This window comes from Alternaria incomplexa (assembly GCF_024043165.1).
Source record: "Alternaria incomplexa strain BMP 0042 chromosome Unknown scaffold_4, whole genome shotgun sequence".
In the NCBI taxonomy this organism is placed as follows: Eukaryota; Fungi; Ascomycota; class Dothideomycetes; order Pleosporales; family Pleosporaceae; genus Alternaria; species Alternaria incomplexa.
In genome coordinates this window covers 357,068-382,778 of record NW_026249853.1, presented here as the reverse complement: position 1 = coordinate 382,778, position 25,711 = coordinate 357,068, and the positions used below count along the sequence as shown (strand labels likewise).

General features: G+C 54.0%; 8 protein-coding genes across 8 annotated transcripts; 2 read left to right on the top strand and 6 right to left on the bottom strand.

Annotated features, from left to right (window-relative positions):
- Positions 1 to 176: 176 nt before the first annotated feature.
- On the bottom strand, positions 177 to 1,499 carry J4E90_003326 (uncharacterized protein; the record flags this gene model as incomplete). The annotated part of the gene is made up of 2 exons (XM_051432897.1): positions 177 to 1,094; positions 1,158 to 1,499. The coding sequence occupies 2 exons, from the start codon at positions 1,497 to 1,499 to the stop codon at positions 177 to 179; spliced, it is 1,260 nt and encodes a 419-aa protein (XP_051292795.1).
- A 2,985-nt stretch (positions 1,500 to 4,484) lies between these two features.
- On the top strand, positions 4,485 to 6,205 carry J4E90_003325 (uncharacterized protein; the record flags this gene model as incomplete). The annotated part of the gene is made up of 2 exons (XM_051432896.1): positions 4,485 to 4,618; positions 4,672 to 6,205. The coding sequence occupies 2 exons, from the start codon at positions 4,485 to 4,487 to the stop codon at positions 6,203 to 6,205; spliced, it is 1,668 nt and encodes a 555-aa protein (XP_051292794.1).
- Positions 6,206 to 6,929: 724 nt separating this feature from the next.
- Positions 6,930 to 9,512, bottom strand: J4E90_003324 (uncharacterized protein; the record flags this gene model as incomplete). The annotated part of the gene is made up of 1 exon (XM_051432895.1): positions 6,930 to 9,512. One exon carries the CDS (start codon positions 9,510 to 9,512, stop codon positions 6,930 to 6,932), a length of 2,583 nt encoding a protein of 860 aa, XP_051292793.1.
- An 874-nt stretch (positions 9,513 to 10,386) lies between these two features.
- Positions 10,387 to 14,024, bottom strand: J4E90_003323 (uncharacterized protein; the record flags this gene model as incomplete). Its single annotated transcript, XM_051432894.1, has 3 exons — positions 10,387 to 11,954; positions 12,000 to 13,781; positions 13,829 to 14,024. 3 exons carry the CDS (start codon positions 14,022 to 14,024, stop codon positions 10,387 to 10,389), a joined length of 3,546 nt encoding a protein of 1,181 aa, XP_051292792.1.
- Positions 14,025 to 15,981: 1,957 nt separating this feature from the next.
- On the bottom strand, positions 15,982 to 16,592 carry J4E90_003322 (uncharacterized protein; the record flags this gene model as incomplete). Its single annotated transcript, XM_051432893.1, has 2 exons — positions 15,982 to 16,161; positions 16,215 to 16,592. 2 exons carry the CDS (start codon positions 16,590 to 16,592, stop codon positions 15,982 to 15,984), a joined length of 558 nt encoding a protein of 185 aa, XP_051292791.1.
- Positions 16,593 to 18,313: 1,721 nt separating this feature from the next.
- J4E90_003321 (uncharacterized protein) lies at positions 18,314 to 21,180 on the bottom strand (the record flags this gene model as incomplete). The annotated part of the gene is made up of 2 exons (XM_051432892.1): positions 18,314 to 19,629; positions 19,677 to 21,180. 2 exons carry the CDS (start codon positions 21,178 to 21,180, stop codon positions 18,314 to 18,316), a joined length of 2,820 nt encoding a protein of 939 aa, XP_051292790.1.
- A 506-nt stretch (positions 21,181 to 21,686) lies between these two features.
- Positions 21,687 to 24,075, top strand: J4E90_003320 (uncharacterized protein; the record flags this gene model as incomplete). The annotated part of the gene is made up of 2 exons (XM_051432891.1): positions 21,687 to 22,827; positions 22,883 to 24,075. 2 exons carry the CDS (start codon positions 21,687 to 21,689, stop codon positions 24,073 to 24,075), a joined length of 2,334 nt encoding a protein of 777 aa, XP_051292789.1.
- Positions 24,076 to 24,508: 433 nt separating this feature from the next.
- J4E90_003319 (uncharacterized protein) lies at positions 24,509 to 25,602 on the bottom strand (the record flags this gene model as incomplete). Its single annotated transcript, XM_051432890.1, has 3 exons — positions 24,509 to 24,982; positions 25,038 to 25,465; positions 25,515 to 25,602. The coding sequence occupies 3 exons, from the start codon at positions 25,600 to 25,602 to the stop codon at positions 24,509 to 24,511; spliced, it is 990 nt and encodes a 329-aa protein (XP_051292788.1).
- Between the last annotated feature and the right edge of the window lie 109 nt (positions 25,603 to 25,711).

Genomic DNA, 25,711 nt, shown 5'->3' with positions numbered 1-25,711 from the left:
TGCAGGACGCTACACTAGAAGACTTTTCAATGACACACTACAGTAGTGTTATGGCAAACAATTGGCTTCCATGGTGTACAGGGAGCATAGCAATGCGCGCACGTAACATCGAGTATGATACATATATAAACTAACAAAAGCAGAAACTACATACTACAAAGACATCAGCAAACCCCTCACATCATAACAGCCATGCCTTGCGCGGTTCTTCCTGCCATGCCACCCAAGTCGAAATGCTGGACCTGCTTCATCGACCCTTGACCACCGGAAACATCGAGCACTGTAATCGCCGCGTTGGTGGTTCCATTGCCAGGACTCAAAGCATAGACAAAATCGCCTGCAGCGCGGAGATCAATGAGACCAGGATCGCCATTAGCAGACAGATCGAGCTGCATGATGATGCTCGCGTCATCCAGGCTCATCTCCACGACACGATTGACACCGACGTCTGTAACGAACGCGCTGTTTGTTGCCTCGGAAATCGTGGCCCAGCAGGTTGCTGCTTGACCGTCGATCTTCTGGGAGCCTTTGACTGTCGCTTGGCCTTGAGAATCTACCGATAGGACGGTCGCGCCAAAGGAAGCGTCGGTGACGAAGAGGGAGGATGGATCATTGGGCATGACAGCTGAGCCGAACAGCACGGCGGTTCCTTCGGGTGAGCTGCGAACGTCTTTCTTCGAGAGAGCGGCGGCGCCGTTGGAAGCTTGCACTGCGTAGGTGGAGAGGAACCCCGTGTTGTTCACGGCTGGATCGCCTTTGACGGTGGTGAAGAGAGCGGACTCATCGGATGAGAAGAACGCCTGGGACACGGTGTTTAGGGGTCCAACGGGGGGAGTGGTCTGTCCGAGGTCGAAGGGCCGGAGGTCGTCCATCTGCCCAAGCCCTTGCTCGGAGAAAGGTGCGCATGAGATTCCAGCTAGTGCACCCGTGGTTCCCACGCATGCGAGCTTGTTCTTTGCAGATGCTGCGACGGTGTTGGGGAATTCTCCAGGTATGGCTATAGGCTTGCCGGCGCAGGCGAGTGAAGTGGGATCGTTGGATGATATAGTCATCATGGTAAGCGTATTGGAGCCAGCGTTCACGGCAAACAGATTCTGGAAATCGTTAGTCATACTTTCTTCTCGGTGTTGTCCGCGTATCCGTGTGTGTAAACTTACGTTCCCAACGACAGTCAATGCCGACTGGCCAACCAATGCATCAGGCGTCGCGGGTTCGCCATCTGCATCGACAGCAACAGAACCCGCACCACCCGTCTTCATAACTTTGCCTTGCGAAAGCATACCATCGGCTCCAATGGGCAGCGCAACGACAGCGTTCTCGGCATCGTTAGTCAGCATGTAGATGGCTTTGCCGACAGCAGGTTTTCCAGCACTCTGCTGCTGCATGCAACTCATGCCACCTTGTTGTTGTTCCTGGTGCGCGCCTGGACGGGGTCGTTGGTGTGGTTCTGCTACCACCATCGATGGAAGGAGAGCGAAGAGGAATGATTTTGTGAACATGTCGGCGGTGTAGAATACGCCGTCAAAACAGAACAGATATTAATGGCGAAGTGTAAATGGGTAGCTTGAGAGCGAATGTATGGAGAAGGTAAGATAGAGAGTCCAGCTGATCTGTTGAAGGCCCCATCATCAAAGACATATCCTTCTCTTATAGAAACTGCCTTGGAACCAAATCCTCATACCATTGCGTTCCAAGAGCCCGCGATTATTCGATCAAGATTGCCTGATCCGGAATGGCGTATGATTTCAGAGGACGACCGGGGGAGCAAGCCACTTCTACAGCCTCAGGCTGAAGATGACAAGGATTCTCCGCACCACCCGTCGCTTGGTTTCAAGGAAAATGCAGCGCGAAGAGATGGCACATATCGGGTATGCGGTAAATACGAAACGGTGCCTGTGTCAAGCGAGCGCTTCGTCGATCTATTGCCTGAACGAGTAAATTTGATTCTGAAGCAATTACTAGAGACGGCTAGCCTGGAACTCCCAGCTGAGGACAGGGCCAGGGCGCGCAATCTGACTTGTGACACCGTGTCTCAACTGCGCCCGTCAGACATGTCAACCGGGCCGTCGTCATTGGCGCGACATTTGGGATGGATACGGCATAATGGGAACACTAGACTTGGCATCTGCGCAGCACGCGCAGCTTCGTCGCCTTGATCGCTCTTTTCTTCCGAGAGAGACTGATTACCTATCGGGCTTCTGCACTTTGGGACCATAAGCACAGTGGCCCATTTCCGGTCTTCCTATCGGGTGGCTGACAGAACACCATATCTGAACACCTGAGCACCATAGGCTGTGCACGTGATGAAGTTCACCTTCAAGCCCTTCAAAGGCGACAAGAGTTCTCCCGACGGTATGTCCAATCAGGACCTATGAAGCTCCAGATACGGGTTGCTAAGCATGCATCTCGCTGTGTTCAGACGATGGCGATACGCGTAATCCAGGACAAAGGCGGCGAGAACAGGTTCGACGAGCGCAGAAGTACGTTTCGATTCCGTGTTCATACGTCAGGTGCTCTACTGAACATGTATTAGAACACATCGCGAACGCAAAGAAGCATACACGGCTTCTCTCGAAAGTGAAGTAGTCCAGCTCCGCGCGAATGAAGCTCGATTGTCGCAGGAGACGAAAACACTGTATTCTGAAGTCGCTTTCTTGAAAAGTCTGCTGACTCAGAACGGGATTGCGATACCCGATAGATCAAGAGTGGGGGTTGGTCAACAGGAAGAAGGAGCGAATGTAGAGAGTGAGAAGAGGATAGCTCTGACCGTTGGGCAAGAGGAGAATAAGAAAAAGAATCGACGGAAACAGATATACGTACAGCAAGTGCCTCAGGAATCGTTACGTAAGTACACTACGGCTCGATTACGACAAGTGTTCTCAATCCGTTGTAGCTGACACTTGTCATGCAGCCGGCTCGGCACAGCTCATAAGTCCGCCGTTGTCTGGCTCCGCATTATCAGGATACACATCCACCACGGGTTCGCCTGGTGGCTCTGCGATATGCATGGGTAACATGGACCCAGAGATCGTTGGGATGGACTTCGTCTTGACGTATGAGCCCCCTGTTTTCTTTCCTCACTACGCCGTCACTAAACTCATACGTATAGTCTCGAGTCTCCCTGTTTACCACATATCGATGTGGCTTCGCCCAATACTGGCAGCTCCGACACAGATACTTCTGCTTCGTCCGGCCACGCCTTGACGGTCTCAGCATGCCTCTTTCATCATCACCCTTCACCACCTGGGCAACGACAGTTCTCTCCTTCGACTTGGGAGGTGCCACAGGCTAGTATAGACCAGCTTTTGGCACTGTCTAGTTGTGTTCCGCTCCAAGACGGCGAAGTCACGCCAGTACAGGCGTGGGATTATATCCGGCGACAAGAGGGATTTGCGGGACTGGAGACATACAGGTGGGACAGCTTGAAAGAGAAATTGGTGGCATTGGTGCGGTGTTATGGCTTTGGCGGTGTGGTTGAAAGAGAAGCTTTTGAGAACGCGGTCTTTGAGGCTTTTGTGGTTGGGAGGGTGTTCTGAGGAAACGGGAGCATCTGGAATGATTCTCTCTTTGCGGAATACGAATCACAAAGACCGCAGATTGCGTACACCATTACGTCGGCTCTTTTTGCGCATGGAGATGTTAGTGCGATAGCGGCGAGGTGAGCGCTGCAGGGCCGCAGCTAGTTGCCGTGGTGAGGGTATTATTGTATTATTCCCGAACGCCCAGTCACCGCTGGCAAATGGCACGGAGGTCGTGTATACGATACATATCTCTTTCCACTCAGTTGGCATTCCATCCGATCTTGTACAAGTCGCCGATAATAACAGCATTGTCAAAAAGGCCTGCTCCTTCTCTTTACTGTTTGGCGGACCTCGGCACTGAGGAGCCATCCTTGCATCATCCATCGTAACAAGCGAGATACGGATACGGGATCTGCGCGGCTGAGTGGTTCGGTTGTTGGCGGACCTCTGGACCTGCGTCGCGTGTCGCTTCCCCAACTCACGCAGCACGCAGCAACGGACAAGTCAAATGTCTGCCCGATTTTGAGCAGCACAGCGCGACGCCAACCAAGAATGAAGAAAACTGGGGACGACAAACCCCACTAAACGCTCCCGAAAAGCTTAGCCCTCGACTAATCGATAGATCGCCCAATCGACAGCCCCACACCAAACAACGACAGCAGCGTCATCAGCGCCTACGTCGCCACCTCGGGCCGGGCGACTTGTCAGCATAGCCACCCAAGAGATAGAAATAGTATAGTACCTGCAGCCAGCCCGTAACCCGTGAGACACGCGTCCCGGGCTTCCTAAATCCAAGGAAAACAATAACTCTCCGGCTGCCCCGGAAACACTGCGGTTCTTTGTTCATTATCCACTCACTCCGCAACCAAGCTTTTGCGCACTGCCTACCAAGCACTGCGCTGAGAAAGCTTCGAATACCCATTCATTCGTTACCTACATTCGCTATCGACAATCAGCATGGTAATGTGGAAGGGTATTGTTTCTGCTGCCGTGGCGGCGCTAGCCACCAGCGGGGCAAAGGCAGCCAGTTACGACGACATACCAGACATTGAGGTCTATGGCCAACATTTCTTCTACACAAACAATGGCTCGCAGTTGTGAGTACACGCCCATTCTGCCAGTCTAGAGCACGATACTGACAGCATCCAAGCTATCTGAAGGGTGTCGCATACCAGCAGAACTACTCTCCCAATGGCTCGACAAGCGCCGATACCAAATACACAGATCCATTAGCCGACGGCGACGCCTGCCGACGAGACATTCCCTACCTCAAGCAGATCTACACAAATGTCATCCGCGTATACGCTATCGATCCGACCCAAAACCACGATGACTGCATGGAGCAGCTGGCCAGCGCAGACATCTATGTCATCTCCGACCTGGGAGAGCCTGGCACGTCGATCGAATCGAACAACCCAGAGTGGGACGTCACGCTGTATCAGCGATACACAGGGGTTATCGACGCGCTGAGCAAATACAAGAACGTCATTGGCTTCTTTGCTGGCAACGAGAACGTCAGCAGCGACAACCAAACGGCTGCTGCCGGATTTGTCAAGGCTGCTGTCCGCGACACCAAGACGTATATCCAAAACCAAGACTACCGCAACACGCTAGGTGTGGGTTACGCGACTGCCGATGTGCCGTCGCGCAATGAGCTTGCGCACTACTTCGCATGCCAGCCCGGCGACTCAGGAAACAAGACGTCCATCGATTTCTGGGGCTACAACGTCTACTCATGGTGTGGCGACAGCAACTACGCTTCTTCTTCCTATGGCGAGCGCGTCGATTTCTTCTCCGACTACCCCGTCCCTGTCTTCTTCGCTGAATACGGATGCATCGAAGGTTTGGATGACGGACCCACCAGCCGTCCATTCACCGAAGTCGAGGTTCTATACGGCAACATGACTGACGTCTTCTCTGGAGGTATCGTCTACGAGTGGTTTATGGGTGAAAACGACTACGGACTCGTTTCGCTCGTTGACAACGGCGCCAGCGTATCACCCTACCCCGACTTCACATCTCTTCAGAGCCAGCTTGCCTCCGCCACTCCAACTATCACTCAGCGCTCTGAATACACACCCACGAACTCGGCGCCTGCCTGCCCCTCAGTCGGAGGATCATGGCTCGCGCAAGCCTCGCCACTGCCTCCCAACGTCAACCCCCAGCTTTGCGCTTGCATGGTCGACAGCCTGCAGTGCGTCTACAAATCCGACGATGACGACAAGTACGCCGACGACTTCAACTTCATCTGCGGCGAGAACGAAGATTACTGCAACGGCATTGCACGCAACTCCACAACCGGTGACTTCGGTGCTTACTCCGGCTGCGACCCCAAGGACCAACTTGCTTTCGTCGCAAACCAATACTACATTGGCCAGAAGAAGCGCGCAGATGCTTGCAGCTTCTCAGGCAGAGCTAGCATCCAGAGCGCAACCACTGCTGGCAACTGTGCCTCGCTACTGAGTGCTGCGGGCAACAAGGGCGATGGTAGTGTACCTGAGGCCACGGGCAAGGGTACTGCAGCTGTGAGTGGTGGCAGCGGTAGCGGTGGTGCAGCAAGCTCCAGTTCTGAGGGTGCTGCTCCCAGCGTCAACGCGCCTGGTTTCTTCCCCCACGGCGATCTAGTCATGGGCGCGTACGCTATTCTGGCTGCGGGAAGCTTACTCGGTATGCTTGTACTGTGAGTGAGCGAGGAGTGACCTGGTAATGTAGTATTCTTGGATGATGTCAATGAGCATATGTGGCTAAGGTGGGGGATGTCTTCTGGCGTTTATCATTCAGTGATACACATGAGCAATGTAATTCAAATTCTTTCTATACTTCGATAACTGTACATGCTGCGTGTGTCAAGTCGAGGTTCACCTGGTCTATGAACATGAGCACGTTAACCCTATCAAAACCGTCTTGCATGATTCATTACAGTGTCATACCAAACTTTCAGTCACATGCGTATCACAATCATCGGAGATATCAAGTTGCACCAACTCCAGATACATTCTATGATCTACGAGCTGGCCTTTTCTTCTTGTTTCTTTCTTTCTTCGTGTAACTACGCTGCAGTAGCGCAGTACATCTTTGTTCTTGCTGCAATGGCAGCGTCTCGTGCCTCGTTGCCGCTCTATACATTAGAGTGCCCAAGTGACCGTACGTACATAAAACCCTCAGAGATCAGACATATCACATCTGAAATCTGACGACATGCCAATCCTGTCCTTTCCAGGGAGATATCGCTGTAGAAAAGGGAAGGCCCAGACCCAAATATACAGCATCCCCGACGCCGACGCTACGCTTGAAGCCAAGAACTGACATTATAACATTCTGCTGAAATCAATGTAAAGTTGATGGTTTGTGAACCCCGAATACATCCAAGCTCGAAGATGAGCCCTTCAGCCGAGACTGTACAAGAAGCTAGTACATGTTGGGTGGCCCAGGACGACCTGGCTGCTGGCGTGGAGGTCCGCCGAATTGGCCGTCGAACATCATGCGTGGATCTTCACCACCTCGCATACCGGGCATTGGGGGGCCGCCATAGCCAGGAGGTGGGAAGTAGCCAGGTGGGCCCTGCATGCCATTACCACCGGGTCCTCCTGGTCCGCCTGGAAAGCCTAATCCGCGGATACTGCCACCGGGCGGAAAGCCAGGAGGATGACCAAGCGGTGTGTTGCCAGCTGAGAAGCTCGGTCCTCCAGGTCCCATTTGCTGAGGGTTGGGACCATTGAGGCCAGGTGGCTGGCGCATTGGACCGCCGAATCCTGGTGGTGGAGCGATGTTCGGCCGCTCTTGCGGTGTTGGCGGCATTCCTGGTTGACCTCGTCCGCCCATATATGGCATATCCGGTACAGGCTGCGAAGGTATACCCATATTGGTTGGCATGCGCGGGTCACCTCCTGTGTTACGGCGCTGGAGGCCCATGAGTGGATCTTCTGGGGTGGGATATCCCATTGGCATGCGCTGGTTCTTGGCTCGCATGGACTCCTGTTGTTGCTGTTGCTGTTGTTGTAGTCTTTGCATATGCTGAAGCTCCAATTGGCGATCGGCAGCCTCACGACGCAGCATCTCGTTCTCTGTGAACATACGAGGGTCTTCCATGAAACCTGGGGGCAGACCGCCACGACCCTTGGCCTGGTGTTGAGCAGGGTGCTGAGGCTGCTGTCTTGATTGCTCGAAGAAGGGCATGTTGTGAGCTTCCTGAGATGGGCGAGGCAAGTTGTGACCCTGTACCTGCGGTGGTGTAGCGCGAGAAGGTTGCTGCATCAAATTCAATAGGAAGTCACGCTCACGCTGCTTCGTGACTTGATCGCGTTGCGTATCCTCGCGCTGACGACTGTTCAACAAAGCTGCGAGATTTGCATCTTGCGGGGCGTTACGTTGCGGCGGGGGCTGGTGAGGATAGTGATCTTCTGGATGGCCAGAGTCAGGGCGTGGGGGTCTGAATTGTTCAGAAAGCGCATTCTCTGGCGACATGCTGTTGAAGCGCGATTGCTGTGAAGGTCGAGAATCCGGTGGACCGGCACGTGGAGCCAGAATGTGCTCCAATATGCTCTGCTGTTCGAGTGTCCTTGGAGGTGGTCTACCGTGCTGCAGATCCGGCGGCGGCGATTGCTGATGAAAGTCTAATGAGACGCCTCCACCCTGCCTCATACCGTTCGTTGGGGTTGGCATACTCGTAGGGGGTTGGGGTCCCGGGGAAGGCCCAGTGCTTACTTGACCAAGCATCTGGAGGATACGCTGGAAGCCTTCTTTGTCGGCGTTGGCTTCCATGGCAGGTGCTGGCGATGCAGGTGCCGGGGCCGGCATTTGGCTGGGCGCTTGCGATTCTTCAGGTTTCGCAAACATTGTCATAAACCTCGATTTCTTATCTGGCTTGGGTTTCGCCGAGATGGTCTCTGCTGGTGGGATCTCTGCCGACTTGTCTCTACCCCAGTTGCCGAAGAGGATTCCCTGTGTAGGTTCGGCCGCAGAAGGCGCGTGCAGGGGCGCAGTCAACATAGGCGGAGCGGTGATTGAGACAGCCGTAGATATTTCTGCGGGAACCTCTCTTGATTCCTCCTTTTCGCCAGCCGGGGTATCTTTAGCCCTCATTTGCTCCTTCCAGCGCTGGAAGTCCTCTTGTGTGCGAGGCTTGAACTCCTTCTTCTCCACTTTGGTGTCCATCCATTCTGGGTCTTCTTCACCACGGTTACCGCCCCTGTTCCATTCGCGGCCGTTGTCTCGCTCGCGATCTCGGTCTCGTTCGCGCCAACCGCCCTGGACGCCGGTCTTTGTACCCTCATCTTTATCGTCGCGACGACCCCAGCGCGGCTCGTTTCGCTCGCGATTGCCACGGCGTGGGGCTACGTCCATCTCGGGGTCCCCCTCGTGCTTGTCGCGGTTGCGATCGCCATTACGGTGGAAGCGCTCAAAGTCTTCTTGGCCCAGACTCTTGCGTCCTTTGACATTTGTCCAGCCCTCACCGTCCTCGCGTGGAACGCGACGGCCATTGGCGTAGCCCTTGTCCCGGTTCCGGTCGTTTTCGCGGTCCCGTGTCCACCGGTCGTTCTTTGGAAAGCGGTCGCCAACGTTGTCTCCGTCTGTAGAGGTGAAGCCTGTGCGTTCTTTTGTATCGCCTGCGCCCTTCGCTGGAGTGCGCGCCGAGAGGAAGGCTAGCTTTGGCGGACCGAGCACTGTCTCTTCGCCAGGTTCTACAAAAAGCGCGTCAATAGCGGCCTTGATACCCTGAACATCAGAAGACTTACGCATGCTCTGGCGCCGACCGAATTGGCCCATGGGGTTGATCAGCGGTCGCTGCTCATTTGGTGTAGCCCCTTCTCCGTCTCGAGCGGCCCGAGTGCGACGCATAGTTCCATTGTTGTTGGCGTGGGCATTGTTGGTGTTTTGGTCGGCAGGCACATCCATCCATTGCTGGATTGAAGGTAGCCCGTCCGGCTTCTTGACGAGGGGAGACTCTTTCAAAGCCAACAGGTCAGCCTCCGAATAGGTAGGCCCCCGCATTCTCGCGAGCTCAATGCAGCGCGGATGAGCAGGTGTGTGTGGGCTAGGCGAGGCTTGCTTTACTCAGGGACGAGAGGCAGACCGAGAAGCAGGCGGTGTAGTGTTTGGTTATTGGTGATGGGTGAGGAGGCCGTCCTGAAGCGGGCGGGTGGTGAATCGCTTGACTCGCTTGCAATTGAACAGTGCCCGCTCTGCAGCCCTTACGAGTACTAAATATGCGGCCTCGATGACGGTTGCGCTTTGAAGAGACGTGTACGATGGTGTGATGCTGAGCGGTGGCAATGTGAAAGTTGAGCAGACGCGTGCGTGTCGCAATTCGTTGAAGGAGGTGAGGGAGCTCGAGGTGGGATGCAACGTGGTAGGGGTGTGCGGCGACAGAAAGCGGAGAAGAAACGGTTGCGAGCTCACTGCTGACAGCAGAACAGCAAGGTTGGGGTGCAAATGTCTTGGAGAGCTCTGGGATACTTGGGGGTAGGCAGCGGGTGTGCGGTTGATAGCGCAGATGTTTGTTGTGGTTTTGAGTCCAGGTCGCGAGCGGTGCGGGCCTCTTCGAGAGAGCCCTGGGAGATGCGCGCCAAGAAGTGCTGCGGGAACGAGTGCCTAGCAGGTGCGTCATATTAGGGTCCAGCACATGTAACTTCAGCCTGCACTTTCGCTGAAGCCGCATCTTTACAGTAATCACGACATGATTGCGCATGGGAATCAGCCCATATCGCGTGATGGTGGCAGCCTTGATTTCTTGCCAGGCAATCGCGCCACAAATGACCTTCAGATGACCTCTAGATTAGGAAGTCGCAAACAACGCCCTGCAATGCTTCGGAGTGGCTTCCCCAACGCCGCATACGGTTTACAGACATGTACAAAACTACAAAACTCAGACCTTGCATAGCGAAGCGATCGTTTCGCCTAGGCTGTCACTGCTCCATGCAGCTACCTTCTCCCGGTCGCACGTGTCGTAGACACGCCCGGCCAGTGTCCTCAGAGCGCGATGTCGCGGATCATGGCCATCAAGCATCATCTGTATCCACGGGATAAGCCCGCACCTCGTGATGAGCGTCGTACTGCCTTCCACATGTGTTGCTCGCAGCAGTAGCTTCACGATCTTGTCCTTTGCCGACGCAGGACATGATCGGGAGCCGTAATGAGTCAACAGCTGCTCAAATATGTTGCTCCTCCTAAACAGTTCCATATCTGCAGGTGTCCGCAGACTGTCCAGAAGATAGTCGAAGTACCAGTCCACTTCCTTGTGGTAGGTGGTGTCGTCGTCTGGTTGACTGGCAACGATGCGATGCCAAAAGAAGCGCAGTAATGAATGGACATCCCAGGCGGGGGATGCCGTAAGGAAGTTGTTCACTGTGCTGAAGAGCGTGTGTGTGGGATCCGCTACAATGCCAGCACAACGAGCGGCTAATACACCTCCAACGTAGGGAAAAGCTTCAGCACCTGCCGGATCCACCGACTCCAAGACCTCGCAGAGGAGAAGGTAGAGTTGCTGAAGATCCCAGTCCGGAGTGAGTCCCTGCTGTCCAGTAGCTGTGTCGTCTGCTTCAGCATTGTTACGACTGCTTGTCATAATAGTCGCAATGACACGTCGAATGTTGCTGATGGCTTGTATGCGGATCTCGGGGTGCTCGGAGCAAAGGCACAAAAGTAGTTCTCCAATGTCTCCATCATCAATTGCTTCACTCAGCTCTTTCTTCCTCCAACGTGTGAGTCCAGTGTGCTTCTTGTCTTCGACGGGTGGCCTTTCAAGATCGACGGCAGACCTGAGCTTGGCATGCTGCTCAGCCTCTTCCGAAGGCCTTGGAACCGGCGATGTCGATGATCTATCTGAGCCGCTGAAGTCTGCCCCGGTTGCCAGCTTCAAGGCCTCCTTCGCTCTTTCTTTGCCCATTTTCCACAAGAAGGCATCCTTCAGCACCTCTTTGTATGCTACATTCGCTGATTCTACCAGTGCGTCGCGTACGTGTTCCAGTGCTGTCTCGTCTTCGCCAATTAGCTTGAGGAGATACAGCAGTCTCGACAGCCACTGAGCAATGGTATCCGCCGTGTTATTTGTGGCGGTCTCCCCCCCTTTAAAGGGCCATTGTTCTACTAGTGTCATGAGCAAGTTACTGAATGGTCCAAGCCCAGTTGTAGATTGCGCAGTGCGACCACACATGACATCTAAATCATCAAAGTACTTGATAGGCACCTTGGTGAACCGCGCACAGCAGTCGTCCAGGAACTCGAGGACGTCGGTAGAAGGTGTCACTGATCCAGAGGTTGATCCCAAACTAGCAATCAGTGCATCGAGCGCGTCGGGCGAAGTCTTGGTCTGCAACATTTCCTGGTCATTCAAGATGTCGCTCAGGAGAGACCTAATGCCTGTATACAGTTCGCTCTCTTTCGATGTCACCAGAAGCTTGAGAAGTGTTACAAATGGCGAGTATTGAAGTGATTCTGCAAAGTCAGTAAGGGCAGTCCAAAGAAGAAGAGATAACGTACTTTGCTTTTGCCACCAACGCATAGCTGGTGAAAGTTTTGCCATCTGTATCCAGTGTTCTAGCTCCATGATACGGAAAACCTTGTCTTCGGGCGAAGCTGTGGGCTTATCGACCTCTACCAATGCGTTACACAACGGTAGCGAAACATCAAATTTCTCTTGTAGCGCAACTTGGGGTGTGGCTTCATAGTAAAGCCGCAGCAGCCTGGTGATCGATTCCCGCTTCATGTCTTTCAGACCAGGTTTCTTCAGTGCCAAAAAGACTGTGCGGATCGGCGGGCAACGTCTGCTGACCTCTGAAACTAAGCGCTTGGCTGCTTGCTCCCACTGTTTCGAGGATCTGGTGGCACTGGCATTGTTGAGCTCCTGGAGGACGGCCTGTAACTTCTGGAGCGCTACGATTAGAACTCGGATGGCGAACAGCTGGATGAGGTCGGAGTTGTGGTTGAGACATTTAGTGAGCACTTGCTGATTCAGAGGCTGTGGAAGGATGCTGTTCATAAGGACAGGTACCGGCGGTGGATGGTCGCGGAAGTTCCTTTTCGCGCCGAAGTATTTGGGCACAGGGAGCTGGATAGCTTGATACAAGAACGCGGAGTATCCTATCCATGTCGAAGTAAGCTTTGGATCGTAACTGAAGTCGCGTCGTTTGACAAAGTAGTCTGCTACAAGCTCAGGACAGGCTCGAAAGATGTCGACGACAAGCTCTTGGTGAAAGGTATTTGCGTATGGCCTCTGGCTCTGGATGAACTCTGAAAGAATGATGTTCCGCACTTTAACAGTCTTGCTGTAGTTGTCAACTGATTCCAGGCCCAGATCGTTGCCATAGTCAGCTGCATCGTCCAGCTCGCCTTCGTCGTCATCAAAAGTAGACGGGTAGAAGCCCTGTGTTGGTAGCATGACACCATAAGCAGGGTCGGTGCAAACTAAGCGAAGGAAATCGTGAGCGAGCTGATCGGGTGCTTTCTGTCCTTCGGAAAGAGCGCCTTCTTCCACCTCATAGCTGTACAGACTGGCTATACGCGAGAGTGCCTTGCCGTTCAAAATTCTACTCTTGGTGTGCCTTGCAATAGTCTTGTCTTGAAAAACATGGCTTGTGAATACATCGAGGATTTCGTAGATAAGGAACGGCGGGTCCGCGCGGATGTGATCGAAGACGGCACGGACGACGTTGGTGTTGGAGAGTATTTCGCTCTTTGCCCGCTCGTCCTGATACCTCAAATGCATGAGAAGATACCTGATGGCCGTAGTGCGAATGCTGGGTTTCTTGACATGGTCTGCCGCCGACTGCTCTCTTCCGAGATTGATGTTCCTTCCAAGTATCTTCGGCTCGAGCGTAAAGTCTCTCTTGGCGTATACGGCCCTCGCATGCGCACCTTCATTGAACCGAGTAAGCTCTGTGAGCAGTCGCAATGCCGGCGCGATAACGCTCTCCTCCTTGGGTGCCGCTGAGGTACTTCGGACGAAACGACGAGCGACCGATGGCTGCAGCAGAGTCTTGGCCAGCAGAGTGCCGTACTCGAGGAAATCGCCATGGGTCGCAAAAACCTTGAACAGGAGCGCGAGCACAGCTGTTACCTGGGAGACAACGGCGCTGTAGTTGGTTTCGACAGCATGGTCCCACCCGTGAATCAGGTTCTGCAGGAACGTCTTTTCCTTCTCATCTTGGCCTCTTCCTTTCTGTGTGTCCAGGTATTCACGGAGAATGGCTCGCTTGCGGGGCACGTCGTGCTCATCGGTCGGGTAGAGGATCGAATCGAGGAATCGCTTGAAAGTACTTAGGCCTAATTATGTCAGCCGTTGATCATATATAGCATCTGGTTGCACCTACCACTTCGGAAGCCGCCTGAGGAGCTCTGGTCGAAGTACAGCGCATTCTGCAAGTCGCGCCCAGACGTGATATCCTCGGCGGCGCCATTCGGTCGTGGTGAGTTGCGCTCGTGGGTGTCGTCAAATCGCTGACGCTTCGAGTCGCGGTCAGAGTGCGCACTCTTGGTATTGGCCTCGAAAGCCGACCGTTTGCCCATGTCTCATATCCTGTCGCAAACACGGTCGCATGTGTTCGACCTCAAAAAAGTTCTGGAAGTTCTCAGCGGGAGCATGCAGGGATTAACGCGCTAGCCAGGGTCAATGCGCGCTCCCAATCGGCCAACGTCAGTCATCACTCCGCAATCCACATCTCCCACATTTCCAGCACCTCACCTTTGTCTCCTTGCAACACTGCAACATCGTCCAGCATTTGAAACACGTATCCGTCCGTGTAACTTGGTTATTTGGTGTCTTAAAACACCGCGAGGACGAGTCTGTGACGTTCTCCGGATGTCTCAGAGCCTAGAGCGAGGCAAACATGACCTCTCTTTGTGGCCACGGTAAGGGACATGTTGCAGGCTGCTCTCCATACAGACCTGAACAAGATTCTTCAAGACGCTGGTATGACAACGCATAGATTTGATGGCTTCAGTCAAGCCAGACTACTACTAACACATGTCAATCGACCGCGTCGACTTCCAATCTTTCTCACCCACTGGAAACTGTCACCAGCAAACATCCACCCAGAAACGCGCGCTCTGCAACTGTCTACCTCCAAAAAGACTACCTATTCGCGATCAACCCTTGGGCTATAAATTTCAACTCCAACGCAGCTCTTGAGCGGCAATAAAGCGAAAAGAAAAGGTCATACCCACCGAAGACAAAAGGGCAAATAGAAATAAGGGCCGCAACCAGTCTCGAACCAGCACCAAACTCAAGCCAGAGAAAAGGGCAAAAATAAACCTAGGTACGAGAGGTATCTGCTGGAACCATGCGCCCGCGGCATGATCAGCTACTTCACAGAGGCGAGAAAACTGGGACAAGCATCTGGAGGAGTGAGTCTTTGCCATCGCCCTCACAAGCCCGTCGGAATGCCATTTTTTGCTCATTCGGAAATTCCTCAATGTTGCAGTTTAAATAGGCAGGGAGGGGACAGATGAGCTTGTGAAGGCAGAGCGATACTGCGAGCGCAAGTGCTTGTTTGTGGGGTTAAGGCAGACAGCAGTAGGTGAGAGTGCGCAGTGCCAGATGCAGTGGAGAGTCACCTTCACCTCGAACTTCAACCTGATGGCAAAGCGCATGATGCGAAAGCGGAAGCTCCTCTAGTCGAAAGGCTCTCACAACTAGTATCTTAAGAAGTGCCGAAGGACTCCGTATTGATATGAGGACATGCTTTCTATAGTTAGCAAATGGACTCTCATCTGACAAGCTTTCTAGGCAGCAGCGAGACTCAACCACACCGCGCAACCTAGATTTATGATCCAAGAGTCTCCTACCTGAGTAGAATTTACTGCGAATTTTGTAGCAATCGAGTTTATTTCATAGTGAGAGTTGATGTCAGCCACACGCGCTTCAGTTGCCAACCAGAGCTCTGGCATATAGTTCGGCGTTTTAATCGAACTTAACACATGCAGCAGCACACCACACACTTCCATTGTTCTTTCGATTGTTTTATTGTATTTGTTATATCATCTACTTGTTCCGAAGCAAAACCATCCATCTTCTCTTCCAATTACAAGATCCTAGGGTGACAATACCAAGATGCGACCGTTACTCTATTGGGCAAACAGGAGGGCTCAACGTGTTTCTTCTAATGGTGATGGGGGACGGGACAAAGACCACGTTCATGATGGTATTGACCAAGGCTGGAAAATGCAGATATACAAGGAAAGAGCAAATGACACAAACGCCAAATATGCCGCAATGTCGCGATACCATGCAGATGATTTGAGCGATGGGAGATGATGTCGTCATAATGGCCCGAAGCCCTGCGCAACGAGCAAAGTATGGTCCGAGATTATAACGCCGTATAAAGTTTTGGTTGTATGTTTGCCGCTAAACGAGAAAATCCGGGGTATCATGCAGCGACGTGAAAAGGGAAATAAGAGGTCAAGGAAAGAGCGGAAACGGGACAATTGGTGGGTTTGGAAAATTGATTTGTGCGTGTTTTTGGCATTATCGTTTTAAAGGCTTGTGGTACTTTGAGCCGGAGCTTATCGAGTTGTTCTTCTCGCGAATCTGTATGGTCGGGGGTGGTTCTTGGTTCTTGACGGACAGGATGGCGGAGATGGCGAGAGTGATGAGTGTGAGAAGCTCTGCGGAGGCTGCGCCAATGGCGGTGTAGAATGCGACGCCCTGGGGGATTTGTTAGCGGCATGGAGTTGGACTCGGAAGGGGCGCTGTCTTACCTGCTCTTCACAGACGGCGCGGTATTGGTAGCGGCCGTTGGTCAAGACATTCGCGTTGGTGCACGAGTATCTTCCCAAGCTAGCCTTGCTAGCCTTGTCCAAGAGGTTGAAGACGACCAGCGCTGTGATCCACATGATGACGCCAAAGCTGCCAGCGACAATGCGGTAGACGTCGCGCGAGCGGAAGGGCCGGCGGAAGGAGCGCTTGAAGGAGAGGGTGAGGATGGCGACCGAGGCGAGGAAGTTGCCGGCGGCAATGGCGAAGAGGATAATGGTCGGCGCCAGGTTGGTATGGGCAGGCCAGACCATGGGCAGTTCTCCTTTGCGCAGGTCGATGTAGCGATTGCCGCGGTAGATCTCAAACGTGTGCATGAGCATGCAGACGACTGCGCCGCTCAGGACAATGATGAGCAGGCGGAGACATGACCGGACCCGACTGAGCCAATGCGCCCGCGACGAGATGGCGAGCTCGAGAGGCATTGGCAACCTCTTGAACCTGGAGTCGCCGTGGTCCTCGGCCTTGGGGTACGAAGAGGAGGAGCCGACGAGGCGCGCGAAGTTGTAGGGAGTTGGCGGGGGCGGCGACGCAGCGGAGGGTAGGGTGGTGGTCGTAGTGCAAGTCTGGGCAGAGCTAGCTAGACAGGTCGTCGTGGTGGATGTGGAGGGATTGGACGCGAAATAAGCTCTGGCCATGATCTTGGGAGAGGTGTCGGCACAGGCGTGGCTGCTGGGCGGCGCGCACCCCTCGAGCTGCTAATGTCGCCGTGGAGATGTGCCGCGACGAAGTGTAGAGAGAGTCACGGCGGGCCCGGAGCAGAGGACATGTGTCGGAGCAGGACGAGGTGCAATGGACGCGGCGGGAAGAAGTGGCCGTGACATGCCCCCTAGCCCTAAGCAACCACCTTAACGAGGCTGAGTCCCGCCCACGCTTGTTGAGCGCTGCCGATCGGCTTTACGTCGAGACTCTGCATGCGCCAGACGCGTCGGGTTTAGTATTTGCGAGTCTTCATTCGTGCGCCGCGGTCGCGAACCACTCATGCATCCATATCTACGCCCGTCTTCTCGGCGACGTAGTCACTTGCCGTCGAGCATCGTGAAGTCGCTCAGGCAGATTTCGGGGAAGCGCCACCTGCACTAGCGAAATGATCCAGAATAGTCAGATTGCGCCTTCTTCATTGGCCCCGCGTTTCACCCACGCCTCCAGCATATATCTCCGTCAGACGGATGCGCCTCCGTCTATAATCATCCAGCGCAGCAGCACCGCAGTCGCGCTTACTTGGAGTACACTCTCTGATGTGCATGCGACAGTGGCCCACTCCAAACCCATGCCGCCAAGCAACACCTCTTCTACATCACGGGCATCATACTGAGATCACATATCCCCAGCATCGTCTTATTGAGCGTGAGACGCGCGTTCGTCGAAAAAAGGCGTCCAATGGCATCCTCGTCCCCGGCAGGGGTGTGCGGGCCGCTATTGACTCGAGTACAGTAGCCAGCGCCCAGGAACCACTTTCAAGAACACCGCGCGCAGTCTCAAACGGCCCTCTGCCCGTGAGTAGCATGTGGAAGGTTGCAATGTCTACACAGCATTGTTGCAGCAGTCAGGACCCGAGTTCGTATCTGACCTGACATCTGGGCTGTGTAAACACCGATTACACGCCAAGCTGTCGCCCCGCATAGCCACGGACCCCACGGCAACGCAGGCAGACTTGACGTTGTCGCCTGATGCAACTATTCGCGAATGCCCACTCATACGTTCGACGTGTGCGGCATCGTCTTCCGAGGAAAGAACAGCTTCCTGTTTCTGACACTCGATGCATGGCTAAAACCGTTAGCCTGCATGTGGGCCATCTGAATCAATCGCTGCAGGCGGTACCCACGTGCCTGTCGTCACTGTGCAGCAACCACGCTGTGCAAGGATGTGAAGAACTCGATCATCACAAAACATCCATCCTGCTTTGCTGGTTCCAACGCGCTAGCTTTGTATGATTTTGTTACTGCCCAACATACTGCACATCACACCGTAAAAGGACGGAATGAATGCAGCTTCTTCTGGCTGCTAAAGTACTACTCATTGACACGCAGAGAACGTGTCCTTACTATTGTCCGGTCACACACTCGTCAAATAATTCCTCAACTCCAGATGAGGCCTGCATCAAATCCTGCTTTTCCTGCTCCCAGACTTTCGCTAGTCCGTCCGTCTCGGTAGCCTGCATAATCGCGTCCAGCATAGCGACCGATTCCTGTGTTTGGCTTGTTATTTCCTCGATGTCCTGACTACCGGCCTTCTTTCGCTCTTCTACACACCGAGCCCACAGCAAACATATGCCCATCATGATTGCTCCCCTGTACCCCGGTAGCCTAGGCCACGCATTAAGTAGCACGCTTTGCAGCGCTTTCAGCGCTGAAAGAAGGAGGGGCTTGTGACTAAGTGCGAACGGCTCCTGCAGTATAGCTGAGATCAGAGGCACAAGGTCGCGAAGGTGCTTGACGCAATCAATGCCCATGTGGCCTAATAATACGGGGACGTGTGACATGATCAAGGTGGCCAATTCCGGGTACGACGAGGGTGTAGGGAAATGTGCAAGAGGAGAGAGGACCCCTTCACGCAAAATTTTGTCCAAGAAGCGTTCTCGGGAGGGGCCTTTGCTGGGGTCTGTCGGAAGGAGCTGGGCGAGTGAGATGATAGTAGGGAACACTTCTCTGAAAAGCGTGACAGATTTGTTTTCCGGTGTGATGGAAGGGATGTAGGTGAACATGGGGAACAGAGCCTCAGTAAAGATGTTGTGATACCCAGTGCGCTGCAGGAAGCTTGTGGAACTCTGCACGGCTATCGATGAATTCTTCTCAGCGTCTATCCCGATCTTCTGGTGCAGATTCTCGAGTAACAGACCGAGCATGTGGCATCCTCTCGCTTTCCATTTCATATCAATGTCGTCCATCATCTTCAGTATTGGAGGCATCAGCAAATGCCATTTCCCTTCTATCGTTTTCCGATCGAGTGTGCTGGTCGCCCATTCCAGCAGGTCCAAGGCATACTGATTCCCAGTGTCTTTCCAAGGGGCCGGTTGCCGCGAAGCTTCCAGCGCATTCGACGTGGGCTTATTCTGCGGAAAGAGAGGTGGGATGGTAAGCTGAAGAAAGTGATGTGCCAGGCGAAGGGAAAGCTCACTATCAGTTTGTCCGTCCTTAGAAGCCTTTACGGCCTCAATGGCAGCGGTGGGATCAGTTGTGTCGGGATTACGTAGCTGCCAGGCCATAACGACATCGAGGGCGTCCTTCATCCAAGGGCCAGGCTTGGTACCAAGTGCCTTGGCAAGGTCTGTACCTTTGAGAAGAGGTCTGAACGTGTCGACATCAAGAATCTTGAGCTCGGTAACCCGGGCAAGGAAGCTGTCATATGATCGAAGAATTTCTAGAAATAATTAGCAATGTCCAAGTAAGCAAATTGGCAACACTGACCATCTTTTGACACCCGCCCAAGCACAATCTCGTAGACGAGGTTCATAAAGACTTGCGTCCTCCAGCTCGAGCTCCAACGACGGATAGCCATGCCCAAAGTATCCCTGGCAGTGGCATCCTCTGTCGGGTTGATGGTATCCGGTCTCCGAAGTCCCTTGGCGCACCGAGCGACGACGTTGCGAATTTCCTCGCTGTTGCTCAAAGCAGACGCAATGACGTCGCAGATCTTATTTGGGGCCTTGAACCCTTCGCGAGCTACTAGATAAGCAGCGAAGTAAGGTCGCTGTAGTGGCTTCTGATGAGGTATTGTGGGTGCATCCATCCAAGGCATCATGGTTGCGCAAACCCAAGCTAGATACCTCTCGTCCTCGTTTCTCAGCAGGGTATCGGGGATAGCAGCTGGTACATCGGCATTCTTCTCGATGATGGTCTCAACAAAGTTGTATGCTGGCTTGAAGTAGGCTGTATCCGGTTCAGATAGCTCGCGGGTAGGATCTGTGAAGACTGTCCTGTAAAGGCCGAACTGGTCGATCAGCTCTAGAGCCATACGTGGTCTGGGACCCTTCAACATCTTCTCGAGCTCAATTCCGACTCTTTCACGACTGATTTTGATCTTTAAGACGTCTTGTATCTCTGCGTTGCCCATTGCCTTTGCTGTCTCCGGCTCGATCGTGTAATCGAGGCGGCTAGCAAAGCGGATCAGCCGCAGTACCCGGAGCGGATCATCTTTGAAGGTCTGGTAAGGCTCTAGTGGAGTACGGATGATCTTGGAAGCCATGTCTTTGTGTCCCTGTCCAGTAAAGTCTTCGACCTGACAAGTGTGGAGATTGTAGAACATGGCGTTGACGGTAGCGTCGCGCCGCATAGCGTCCTCTTCCGCTGTACCAAATTCCATCTCTGGGTTACGAGAGACTTCGTTATATGTCTCTTTCCTCAGATTGACAAGGTCCAAGTCGATACCCATGATCTTGGTAGTTGCGGTCTCGAGGTTCTTTGACTTTTCGGGGTTTGCCTGGATCTTGTGCAGCCCCGGTGCAATCTTCTTCGTCTTGTCGCGTCCGCTGAGGTCGTCGTTTTTGTCGATCAGACCGTGCTTTTCAGCATTGCCTGGTATCTCGAGATACTCTTGCATCTTTAGGCCGAAATGCTCACCAGTCATCTTGTTGATAGCAACGTCGATATCATGACTGCCAACTTCGAGGAGCTTGTCGCGCACCCATCCGCCAGTCCAACGCAATACAATCTTTTCCTTCGCTAGCTCTTCTGGAACCTGCTCACCAGTGACATCGCTGCTTGAGGGTGCTTCGTCTATGTAAGCAGCCACGTCCAGTAGAAGCTGTCTGAGCTTAGATTCGACCTCGGTGAGTTCCAACTGGGCTGATTCGGCATTATCCGTCGACGCCATAGTGCCGTAGGGGTGAATGAATTTGGGTGAGGGCCGGCCAATTTTGCGCCGTTTAGCGTTTGGTTGTTGGTCTTCGGATGGTGAGCCGGTCCGGGACATACGAGTTGGCTGTAGAGTGAGAGCAGAGAAGGTTCTGGAGAGCAGAAGCGATCGTGATAGTGGCCGAAGTGTGGGTGCAGGGAAGTCACGTTTGTATAGTAGTGAAATTGTCCGCGTTGAACAGAGGAAGGCTCGACTCATCAACGACATCCATATGAGTCAGAAGGATTGCTGCGATGAGGTTCTAGCTCGCAAAGCGCCGTAAGGACAGACAAGAAGGTTGAAGTATGCGTTGTGTGTTATGTCTGCAGACACATGTGCGACGATAGGGAACGGTTGTGTGCTGATGGAGATGCCGCATTTCGTCCAGTCACAAAGCGCAGCGGCCGCAACCGCGATGATGCACCACCCAACGTCGTCACACTCGCGCAGCTACAAACGGGCGGCTGAGTAAAGGAGCGCTTCACTGCTGCCAAGTCCAGCACACGACAATCAGAATACATGCCGACTGCCTCAGAACTTCCGCGCGCATCCAGAACCCCGCGGGCGCCGCGCCCTAGCCTCTCATGACGCCGCCTCAGGATGCCACGCCGAAACCCCCAAAGTACCCAGCCGATGTGGAGGCGTCGATGATACTGCCCAAACAGCGCGCATCCCCGGCTTCCTCTCTCGCCAGCCTCCCCTACCGCCGCTCCAACCCAAGCCTCTCCAAGCTGTTCGAGTCCACCACGAGCATATCCACGTCGCGCCCCAACTCCGGCGCCGCAACCCCCACCCAGAGCACCGTACAGGGCTCCGTCTTCTCGCCGGGCTCAAGACTGAGTGGGACAGGGACGCCAAACAGCCTGCCGCCGGGAGTATCGGACGAGTACCGCGCGCTTATACAACGGGCGTTTGTGCCATGCGTCGCTGTGCTTGCGGACGCGGAGACGGAAGAGCTGATTCGGGGCAAGGGATTGGAGGGCGGGCTACTACAACTTCTGCGGCCATTCGGGGAGGCAGTGCCCGGAAAGGTCACGATACGAGATAGCAATGGGGCAAGCAAGAGCTGGGAGGACTTTGGTGTGCGCTTCATAGGCGTAGACGATGCATATCCAGACTTGCGCGTGGACACAGGTGGCCAACGGACATCTTCGAGCTCCACACGGCGACCGCGACGGTCAGGAGGCGATGTGTCACAAATCGAAGAGCTAGTCGACCGACATCTGCAGTACTCCGAGTTCAACAAACAATCCCCCGTGTCCGACTACATGAGCAAGGGCGACGCAACAGCCACGCAGACGGACGGCACCGCTTCACCATTTCATACTCTATATCTACGAAGGCTGTTATCAGGGCTACCGGTGGTACCTCACGAAACCTTCTCCCACCCAGTGGCTGGCATAATAGCCATCTCATCACGGAATCCACACCCTATAGAAGAGCTGCGGAGGCTTTACAATCGCCAGCATGACGGCGATCTCCGTTTTCCGCAATGGGTAGAGAACGACTTTTTACGATATTACGTCCTGATACACGATGAGGAGACTGGGGACATCGCCAAGTCCAACCAGACATTCGATTCGATGAAACGACATTTTGGTCTGCACTGCCACTTACTGCGACTGAAGAGTCAGCAATGCATAGCTTCAGACGATGACAGCGTACGTTTGCCGACGTGCGAATGGATGTCTGCAGGAGAAGAGCTAGCAGAGATTCAGAGGCGAGGTAATTCTGACAGTGTAAACCTAATATTAACCTTGCGTGCTGACTATGCAAATAGAAACCACGGACGACATAACAGACCCGACACCCTACTTTCCCGATTCCGACATCAGTAGCTTGCGTACCTTCATCCGTGAACTAGTCACACAGTCCATAATACCCAATATGGAGCGCAGCGTCTCAACCTGGAACGAGCAGATCCTGTCCCGACGCCGCGGTCTGTCTGGCCGCTTCATGTCTCTATCAAAACGTTGGACACCCTTTGGCGGCTCAAGAACCTCCTCATCATCCTCGACTGCATCAGGGAACTCCAACTACGACAGCCTACAGGGATTCTACCGTCCCGACGCCCCCGAAGCCATCATGCGACGGCTAGCAGATTATTGCTTTATGCTGCGCGATTGGAAACTGGCATTGAGCACTTACGATATTCTAAGGACAGACTTTCAAAACGACAAAGCATGGCGGCATTACGCTGGTGCTGCTGAAATGGCCGCTTTGTCGGCTCTCATGGCACCCACACCATTGTCCTCCAAATCTCGCGCTGAAAACATCGATGCGTGGATAGAAGCTGCATCGTACTCGTATACCGACCGCCAGCGCAGCGCAGCGCCGTACTATGCTCTCCGCACCCTCGCCCTCAGCTTCGAGCTCCTGCGCCTCCGTGGCTCCTCGGCCGCAGACGACGCCGCACGCTGGGCAACCCGCATTTTAGAAACAGGTCTTGTGGGCTCGATAGGCCACGCCCTCATTACAGAACGCATCTCAGCTTGCTATGCTGTGCGCACTGGCGTCGGCATGTACAAACTAGGAAGCCGACGTCGGAAAGCAGCGCTTTGGGCTGTGCTTGCCAGCGAGAACTGGTACAGACTGGACAAGTCGCAACAAGCGGAACGCGCCCTCGACACAGCGCTCAGGCTATACAACACCCAAGCTGAGAACGCCGATGGAGGAGCCGTTAGACTACCGTTTGAGGACATGCAGCGATTTGTGGATGAGTTGAGACAGCAGATCATGGGCTTGAGGCTGGCAAATCAGGGTTACGGTAGTGAGCATGGAGAGGGCGATGAGGACGGTAGTCAAAGTCCGGAGGTGGAAGAGGAAGCTGAGACGTTGGATAAGAGCCCGCGGTTGCATAGGAAGAGCTTAATTGGGGTTCAGGTGCCACCTGTTGATATAGTAGGGCCTCTAAGTCCAGCGCTTGAGAGACCGAAGGGCGAGGTGGACGCCAAGGGTGAGGGATTTGAATAGACGGTAGATATGCATAATGCTCATGACGATCAAGACGTACTCATCGATAGCTTCACGCATGCTGAACATCACACACACAAATCAAGCAAAGACAAGTCAACAGCAGTAATGGTTTCTCATTTCTAGGTTCAGTCATATCCCAAGAGATGAGCCATCATCATCCATGCGGAAACGCAAGCGTAACCCCCAAACGCCAAAGCCAGTGAACAGAGCGCGGCCCAAGCACTTTGGCACCCGTCAGTCATGCTGGCATATGCAACGATGTGTAACAGACAGCCCCTGCCAATGCTCGTATGCTATGCAAAGAAGGAAAAGGAAAATAACCCGGGAATAATAAGCGCCCAATGTTATGCTGGGGTATCATCGTCAGCGTCATCAATGTGAACCGTGAATCGGTGTCCGTCGTCGTAAGGCCATGATGCTACCAAGCCTACTAGGCGGTAGCAGCGGGTGTGGTCTCTGCCACAGCAACACTCTTGGGTGCTGCGGGAGCCGTCTTCTTGGGCTCTGATGGGGTTTGTGTGGAAGGTGGTGCGGGCGTAGGTGCGCGAGAGGTCGTGCAGGATGGAGTAGGGGAGGAGGTATCTGAGGTGCGAAGACCGCGGAGCTTGATGGTGAGCTTAACCTTCACGGGCTCTGGTTGAGGAATTTCAGTGTTGGACCGCTGCGACGCTGCGAATCCGTTTGATTCATCTGACGAGCTCTCGGTGCCCTCTGGTGTAGAGTCGGAGTCGAAGAGCGGCAGAGGCGAGCGGCGCTTTCGTGAGCGGCGGCGCTGGTCATCATCGTCACCGTCGACACTAGGGCTAGGTCGCTTCTTGGAGATGACCTGGGGTACGATGTTGACGTCAGGGGGGCCGCTGTGAGGTCCGGCGATATTGCGGACGGAAGAGTAATGCTCCCAAGTCTAATTGGCACGTCAGTACTGTGCCAGCGGGGTAGTCAGTGGTGGCATGACTTACGTGATAGGCAATGTGAAGTGTCTGGCGGCTATCCTGAGCAGCCAGGCCCTCGTTCGACGTGTAGCATGTGCGGGGCGAGAAGAGGTAGGTGTAGTCAGCCTGCCAGAGGCGGACATTGACGTTGAGGGCAGAGGCAAATGCTGAGACTTCCATGTTGTCGGCCCACTCGCCGGGCTGGCCCATCTTCTCGACATGCTCTTCAAACTGCTGTTGCAGCTGCTCGTCGGTGTAGCAAGTGGTGTCAAGGCGGTTGGCGGCAGCTGCTGCAGTCTTGCGCTTGGGGTTCCGTCGCACCGTGTTGCAGGCCATGTACTGGCGGTAGAAGTCGGCGCTGTCCTTCATGTGCTCTATGGTGGTGGTGCGCAGCACCTCGTGCATATCTTGGTTGCCGTAAAGCTGGTCAGACAGGGCGTTGAAGAGGCAGTTGCCTTGGGCAAAGTCAGCCTTGAACATGGAATATGGGGTAATTAAGCTCACCATCGCCGCGGATCTGGCTGGCATACAGGGCATTGGCCTCGAGTATGGGGAATTCAGGCGAGTTGGCCCGCTGTCTTCGGGTAGCCATATTGGCGGTGGTGTATCAAGCGTGCGTGTTGGACAGGAGAAGTCGGTGTAATGCAAAGAGGAAGGCACAGGAGTGGGGTGACGGGGTCATGGATGAGGGTTGAGCTTAG